We start from the raw sequence: 8,462 nt of genomic DNA, 5'->3' as shown, positions 1-8,462 counted from the left end.
ACAGCAGTGAAACAGAAATTATTTGATTTTTGTGCATTTTCTGGCAGAAAACCTGATCATGCTAAACCTATTCAAACACGAAAAGTAAAATCAATGATGCGTCGTCTAATTAATTATTAAGTGAATTAAATGAAATATTTGTTCTTATATATTTATAGCACAAGATTGAAAACCACGAAGCATTTGCGCCATCTTGTGGTCATCCGCGATTCCGCGTTCCTGCCCCGCCCCGCCCGGAAGTATCGTGTTGTCCGTTGGAAATATAAATATTATCATGGCGTCGGTGACTTTTCGCGACTGTTTTCTCTGTGTTTCAGCTTTAATCACTTTCTTCTTCGTGTTTGTGACCGGTGCAGACTTTGTTCGCTTTGTGTCGTTTCGTGCCATCTATCATAACCTGAGCGGGGCCGCGCCTCCGTGTCGAGGTAAGGGAGCGCGCGTCAAAAACTTTCAAATTTTACTTTCAAATGCACATAAATGCTAATATTATGTTTCTAAACCCACGTGCACACACATATATTAATAATTAATGCACAGATTATTACGAGTGCACATAAATTCACATTGTAATGTTCAGTCCGAGTTATTAGTTTCTCAGTAACTTAGTTTCTAGTTTGATCTGACGTTTAAAATGAAAAAAAAAATATTTATTGTATTAATATCAATTTATATGCAGTTAAATATTTTGTGAAACTATCCTATAATTAGATGTGCATATAAATGAAGACGGAGCATAAGGAACGTACACGTGTGCGTCATGTCGTCATTAAGGAATGTGTGCGTCAGTTGCGTACAGCCCGGCTAGCTCAGTCGGTAGAGCATGAGACTCTTAATCTCAGGGTCGTGGGTTCGAGCCCCACGTTGGGCGCAAAGTTTTTATCTTGTTTTCTGTCTGTTTTTCCTCAGACTCTGTGCCCTGGTCTGTGGCTCTACAGGACGGTGTTGTTCTGAAGGCTGTAGCTGTGGATGTTTTCCTTCTGGTCCTCTTCAGTCTCCAGCACAGTCTATTGGCCTGGGCTCCAGTTAAGAGAGTGTGTCAGAATGTGTTTGGGGTTTTGAGCAGAGCCATGTACTGCTTCACCACTGCCGCAGCGCTGCAGGTACCTCTAATAATGTTAATGCACTGTAAACATTGCATACTGCATGCTTTTCACTACGTGAAACAGTAAACTTTTCACACATTAGTATGCTACATCATTGTCACGTTACCTTGTTATGTTGTATATTTAATTCTGCAAGTGCTGTACAGCTATAATCTCAAATAAATTAGGCTTATTTTAATGTTTTTATTTAGCATTTTTTTTATCTTTTGGATGCCACAAACATCCAAATATGATCATCTTTGTGCAAGGGACCCTCATTATGAAATTTAAAAGACAATTATATTCACATATAAAAATCCCATTAATACTGTGAAAAATTATTATTATAAATATGTCAAATATTTTTTGGAAAATATTTCGCTTCTATTACGTTACATTTTTACTCACTATAATACTTTACAGTTAGATGTGTTGTTTAAATCAAATGTAATTAATTTAAATTAATTTTTATTTATTTTAATTTTGTATTTTAATCATATTAATCTAAATATGTTTAATTTAATTACTTATTTTTATTTGAATAAAATATATTATTTTAATCAAATTCTATTTATTATTTTTTTTATTTATTAAATATGTATATTGAATTGTTTATTTTAATCATTTTAAAATAATATCTAGTATGTTAGTTTAATCTTATTTGTACAGTTAGATGTTTAATTAAATCAAATTAAAAAAATATTTTAATCGACAATAATTTGGAAAATACATTTATTTACTTCAAATTAAATCAATATTATTTTATTATTAATTTAATTATTTATTTATTTAAATTAATTTTTATATTTATTTGAATCATATTTGTCTTTTTAGTTTAATCTAAAAATAAATTATTATTTTTTATTTCATCTTTCATTAAAGTTTTTCTTTAAACTTTTCTCCTGACCCCCAGCACTCCCTTGCGACCCCTGGTGGTCACCAGAACCAGATGTGAAGCCCATTCTAACATATTAACCCTGTAATGTCTGAATAGTCTTTATAATTAAATACCTTAGTAATTAAACTGTTTTTTAAAAAAAAAAAAAAAATTAAATAACAATTTTTTTTAATAGCACAACCTATATAAGTGAAATGTGACAGAACATAATATCTCCTGCTGCTCTAACTGTGATCTTGTTCTGTTTGTAGATATTGATGCACTATTGGCACCCGATCACCAGCGCCCCCTGTCTGTGGTCAGTGCACAAAGCACCCTGGGATATCTGGTTCCCGCTCATCTGTTTCATCTTACACTTCCTGTGCTGGGCCATAATCTGCAGTATCCTGCTCATCTTTGACTATCCAGAACTGTTAGGCATCAAACAGGTACATTTGCATCTACAAACTGAATTTATAACAACAAAAAGCTCTATTTTTAGATATTTTTACTGTATCATATGTGATACAGGAATTTCTAAGGCCTGCAAATGATCAAAATGTTGCTGTTGCACATATTCTCCTCCAGTCCTTCTGTCTCTGATTGATAGTTTAGACATGTGGCATATATGACATCTACACCACATCTGACTGAAGTCATTACACATCGTATATTTAATTATTTCACACTGCACTTTTTTTATTCATGTTGTATATTGGTCAGGTGTATTATGAGTGTCTGGGTCTGGGCGACCCTCTCCTGCTGAAGTCTGAGCGTGCGCAGCGGCTTTACGCTCACCTCAGGCATCCGGTCTGTGTGGAGCTGCTCACGGTGCTCTGGCTTCTTCCCACCTTCCCGCTGGACCGGCTCCTGCTGGCCGCGTTCCTGTCCGTGTACCTGATCCTCGCTCACTCGCTGGACGGTCAGGACTGCGCTTACCTGCGCCGGCAGCTCCGGAACAAACTGCAGCTCTTCTCCGCACCACTAGAGGACAGCGATCAGAGCAACAACAACACGCATAAGCAAGACTGAATGACGAGCATGTCAATAAAGCCCAAAGTATACTCCGGTTTTCACACGTACACGTGCCGCATGATTTTTTTGTACGCACAGCTTGCACATGCACATTGAATTTGATTTGCACTAATCAATTGTTCCACCAGGTGGCAACACTGTCCCGGGCCGTTTTACAGCAGAAAACAAAACTAAAGAGATGGAGCAACTAAATACTAGACACTGAAACAACAACAGATGACAAGTGCTTGTGAGGAGGTTATGAAATCTTTAGTTTAAAAGAATATAAAGACATTTTTATCTCTCATAACTTCTGGAGAAAATTAGCACAGGCACTAGACAGAGATGAAACTTTCTAAAGCACACATTCATGCACACTATCTAATGAAGTTATAATCTGTAAGGTTACGCGTTCAACTGTACTCATACGCTAGTGTACGTGTAAAACCACGCAGTATACTTTGGGTTTAAGAGTGCAGTGCTGCCTTCAAGCCCTTTGGAAAGCCATATTGGAGTTTAGAAGTCATAAAATCCTTTTTCTATTGTTCAGTTTGTCTTTTCCTACAAAAAGACAAGATTTTATTGCTAATGCAACAGAATGAATAACAAATAATGCACGTTTAGTGATGCTAATCTGTGTATTTGATCATTCTTACGTGCTACAGGGAATTATGGGAAATGTAGTTTTTTGCCTTATAAACCAACTAAAGCCTTATTGTTATTCTTCTTCAACAGTTCTTCACAAACTAAAATTGGTACTTTAACAATTAAAACGTCTTTTTTCACCTTGATTCTTTAAATTGTCCCTGACACTTAAATTATGACTTCTGGTGGTCGTCATGTGACTTGAAGGCAGCATTACAATCAAAGATATGTTTGGAATACTAGCATACTGCATAATGCACAATATACAATGCCCAAATATCTTTTTATATGAGTATGAGAAACATTGTGCATGCATCAATGCACATTTCAAACTGCATTATGCTACATTACAATATGCATGTTGAATACAGCGTTATTATCTCAGAAATAATTAATGCTATTGTGCATTTTTCAGTATGCAGTTCCAATATTGCAGTATTTGAAGTCCTCATGCTTCATGTTAATTTTTTTCTGCACATTTACACCGTTTACCTTACAATTTAATCGAAATAGCTTTTACAAACAAATCAAATTCTCTCTATTTTTAGTCGGCTGAAAAGGAGCTAATGTATTTTGGCTTCAGAGGAGGAGCACAGGTCAGAGGTCATCAGATTAAATTGCTCTACTTGGCCCTGTTGTGACACATTAAGAGGGACACAAAACACACACTTTACCACCAAAAGCCAATGTGCAGCTATCGGTAATGTAATCGGATGGTTTTGTTTTTGGCAGTAGTAAAATATTTCTGCTTTTGTTTTGTATCTATTGCTTGTTTTTATATAATGCTTTTATATTTGACAGCCGTCTGCAGGTGTTGGGATAAAAACTGCATTGCATACTGACCTCCTGTGTTTTTCACCATTAAGTGTCATAACTACTGGAAAACGTGCCTTTTGTTTTGCTTTATAAAAAGTTTGATGCTTGAAGCGAGTTTACATAATGACCTCAGAGTTAGTCGGTGCAGAATGTATTTTATAAACATGAAATTATATTTGTAAAATGACATGAAAATAAATGCACTGTTATTAGAGCTTAATTTTGTTTATTAACTTGATTACATGTGTGTGCTGTATCACACCGCATCTGCCTCCGTTAGAATCAGATCATTCTGAATACAGAAAATGTTGCAACAAATTATGTTTTTGTCTTGTAATTAAATTTGGAATTAAATGTATTTTTTTCTGGAATCAGGTAGTTTTTATGCATACAAATAAAGTAATGTGTATTTAGGTGGGATACCATGGTGCATGTGCATATATAACAAAAGTACAATAGTAAAAAGCTGACAGGAAAAATGATGTGGACAGCAGGCTACGTTTATTCACATGCATGGCAAACTTTAGCAAAAACAGTGTGATTATTATAATTAAGAGGTCAATTAATCAAGAGTTTCTGATCTGATGTTGACGTTACTCCCGTGCCTCCGTCACCTCGCGGAACTCTCCCGTTAACGGATCCGCTGCTCGGGAGGGACACAGAGGAGGAGATGGAGGGCAGCAGACAGCTAAACGTCTTTTCTCGGGCAATATGGTGTGTGTGCCTGTGATTCTCCTGCTGGAGTTTAATGATATTATGGGATTACAGTCCTGCGCCTCTAAAGCCGGTAATATTTACTACACTGCCGCTCCGATTGACGGGACCGACTACAGTTCAGGGAATCACAGAAATATGAATTAGCTGGAGGGTTCTTACTTGTTGCACGATAGAAAGGCGAGAGCGTCCATTTTGCAGGGAGTGGATGAATTATCTGGACTTTTGATGCGTTTCTTTGGAGTTAAACACATGGAAAGATGAACGTCGAGCGAGTGGAAACGAGGAAAACTTTATTCCAGTGAACCAGGAATTCAGTTAAGGTAATAAGGTAGGCTATGTAAACATAATTATTTAAAACACCATGGTTATTGTGTTATAAATAGGCTAGATCAATGTCAAAATAAACAGACGACTTCAGTTCATATGGAGCATGAGCAGAATAACTTTTTTTTAATAATAACTTACCCAACAAATCACCATCTGAGTAGCTGACATGAAAAAAAAAAAGACAGCGATACTACACTTAGCTTTTTCTGATTCTTTTATGCATTATTAAAATGTATTTTAACAGGTTATTAAGCAAGCAAATTTAACTGCACATCAATTTGTGCTTTAATGTTGACATTACACACTTAAAAATAAAGGTTCTTGACATCAGTGTTTTCATGAAGAACCTTTAACATAGATGGAGCTTTTCCATTGCACAAAAGGTTCTGTAGATTATTAAAATGTTCTTTACACTAAGAAAATAATGATTCTTTTAAGAATGTTTCACTGTAAGGTTCTCTGGGAAACCAAAAATGGTTATATTGCGTGACTGATTTTTGGAAACCCCTTTTATTTTTAAGATTGCAGTACTATTTAAGAATTTAAGTGACCCCAAAAAAGCTAAAATTTTATTTAGATTGCAACAGAATGGTGCAAATGGTGACCAGTCACAACACCTAAAATATACACCTTCTCTTGTCCATTCAGATTCATTTTAAGTGTAAATTCTTGATCCAGAATATAACATGTTTTATTATTTGTACTTCTGGAAGACTTGAATTTAAAGGGATATTTCACCCAAAAATGAAAATTATCCCATGATTTACTCACCCTCAAGCCATCCTATATGACTGTTTTATTTCAGACGAACACAATTGGAGATATATTTAAAAATATCCTTGCTCTTCCACCCAAATTGATCGGTCGTCCACCAAAAGATATTTATTTGAATTTATAAAGTTTTAAAAATGGATATTTTTCTTACAAAAATGCATCCCTTCTCTTCAGAAGGCCTTTATTAACCCCCTGGAGTTGTATGGATTCATTTTTTAAAGGATGGATGCATTATTTTAGTTTCCACAAACATTTGGCAGACAAAGGATATTTTTAAAATATCTCTGATTGTGAAAGAAGATAGTCATATACACCTAGGATGGCTTGAGGATGAGTAAATCATGGGATAATTTTCATTTTTGGATGAACTATCCCTTTAACAAGATTCTGGTGCTATAAGACAAATGCATGGACATATCTGTTTTAGACATACCTGTGTTTATTCTGACAGTAGTTTTGCACTCCTTAACACAGAGAAGAAAAAAAACAACAACAACAACAGCCAATCTGTTAATCGTTTTGTTTATTGGTTTTGACAGGACTCCCAGGAGAAAACTTGTCTTTGATCAGTAAAACCATACTGTTTCATCAAGAACTGCATGGTTATGTCTCTGTCAGCTCTACCGGAATGGAAGCAGCTGCTACTGGAGCGAAAGCGGAGAGAGGAGGAGGACAGAGAGAGACGAGAGCGGGAGGAAGAGGAGAGGCTGGCTAGCATGCCGGCCTGGAAGCGAGGGATCATCCAGAGAAGGAGGGCGAAGCAGGATGAGGAACGAGAGAGGGAGAAAGAGAGAGATGGAGGACAGCATACTCCGGATGTCCTGGGAATCACAGAGGACATCGTCACAGAGCAAATGGACAGTAAACTCGCACATCACCTCCAGAGTGACCAAACTGGGCACAAAGTGCAAAAGCCGATATCCAAAGACACCATCAGCCCCATCCAACAGAACCCCTTCATCCGTTCCGAGAACAGCTTTAGGAGAGATAAAAGAGGGAAGGAGGTGATTAGAGATGGAGAGAATGAGTATAAAAAGACCACCAATAATAAAGAGAGAGAAAGGAATAGGGAAACTGAGAGGGATATTTGGAGAGGACGAGATAGAGAGAATTGGGTAGAGAAGATGGGAAACAAAAACGAGGGACGAGAGCGAGACCGAAGCACTGGGAGAGAAAGCAAAGAGGCAGACAATAGCAAATCCCCAATGACTCCAGTCATAGGTCTTCGCACGATCCAGGCAAACAACATTATCATCATTGAGAAAGAGAAAAATGGTAAGGAAAAACTGGATAGGAGGAATAAGGATGTTGATGAGGAAGAAAAGAGGATGAGGATGGATTTTAGAGAGTTTCTGGCTTGCGGAGGAAGCGTGACGGAGATTAGGGCGTCGGAAGTATTGATCATCAAGCCGCCCGTGACGGAAGGGAAAAGGGAAACAGAGATGCCAGAGAGAGGGAGCGGTGGAGAACGTTTAGATAGAGAAGGGATATGGTCCTCCATGCACCTGATGTCAAGGAAGGTCATGCAAAGAGCAGAGAGAGTCCTGAACCACAAGGACAGGGGAACTCCAGAATGTAGTGGCCGGGTTAGTCAGCTGCTTAGTAAGTTTGGCGAACACCCCAAACCTCCGATGCGCTCCAAGAGCACGGAGTGCTTCAACCGACCAGGCAATAGTCTGGCCAGATACAGCACAGGAGACCTGTTTGAGCAAGAGGATCAGAGCACAGAGGAGACGGACACGAGTCCGACGTTCAAGGGTGTTCCCAAACGCTCCTTTAGCTTCTCTGACCGTGTGGTTTGCCAACAGGAGAACAGTGAGGAAAAGACAGACTTTAAGATGATGGAGAGGACATACTCTGACCGCAGGGTCAAGTCATCGGAGAGCCTTTCGAGGGTCACCAGGCGATGGGGCCGACCCAAACATGATGAGGTGGTGCACGAAAAGAGACAAAAAGAACGAGGAGTAGAAAATAAGAATGAATCTGTATGTGGAGAGACAAAGGAACGGACTTCAAGTGTAGACGGAGAAGAGGGCTTCACTCTGGCCTCCGTCAGAAACCCAGAAGGGGTCGCATTTGCGCGACGAATTCCTATCAAACAAGATGGGAGGGAGAGCAGTTCAGAAAGAGAGATCAAGAGAGAGGAGAATGAGAGAGAAATTAAGATAGATAAAGAGAAACATAAAGAGAAGAGGCGGGAGGAAGAGATA

The 8,462-nt window shown here is 38.1% G+C and overlaps 1 protein-coding gene and 1 non-coding gene across 2 annotated transcripts; both read left to right on the top strand.

Annotated features, from left to right (window-relative positions):
* Positions 1–240: 240 nt before the first annotated feature.
* nrm (nurim) lies at positions 241–4,793 on the top strand. Its single transcript, XM_067411832.1, has 4 exons — positions 241–425; positions 907–1,100; positions 2,232–2,408; positions 2,683–4,793. The coding sequence occupies exons 1-4, from the start codon at positions 275–277 to the stop codon at positions 2,989–2,991; spliced, it is 831 nt and encodes a 276-aa protein (XP_067267933.1). The 5' UTR covers positions 241–274; the 3' UTR covers positions 2,992–4,793.
* Positions 796–868, top strand: trnak-cuu (transfer RNA lysine (anticodon CUU)). Its single transcript has one exon. It is a non-coding gene; the product is annotated as a tRNA-Lys (tRNA).
* Positions 4,794–8,462: the final 3,669 nt, after the last annotated feature.

Source organism: Chanodichthys erythropterus, chromosome 15 (genome assembly GCF_024489055.1).
Source record: "Chanodichthys erythropterus isolate Z2021 chromosome 15, ASM2448905v1, whole genome shotgun sequence".
Classification (NCBI taxonomy): domain Eukaryota; kingdom Metazoa; phylum Chordata; class Actinopteri; order Cypriniformes; family Xenocyprididae; genus Chanodichthys; species Chanodichthys erythropterus.
The sequence above is the reverse complement of the archived record's forward strand: the minus strand, read 5'-3'. Positions and strand labels throughout refer to the sequence as shown.

Bases quoted from the DNA above. Each gene is read 5' to 3' on its own strand.
- nrm (XM_067411832.1), top strand. From the start codon at position 275: ATGGCGTCGGTGACTTTTCGCGACTGTTTTCTCTGTGTTTCAGCTTTA. The intron at 1,101-2,231 runs GTACCTCTAATA...TTCTGTTTGTAG, and splicing joins CCACTGCCGCAGCGCTGCAG to ATATTGATGCACTATTGGCA. The intron at 2,409-2,682 runs GTACATTTGCAT...TATATTGGTCAG, and splicing joins AACTGTTAGGCATCAAACAG to GTGTATTATGAGTGTCTGGG.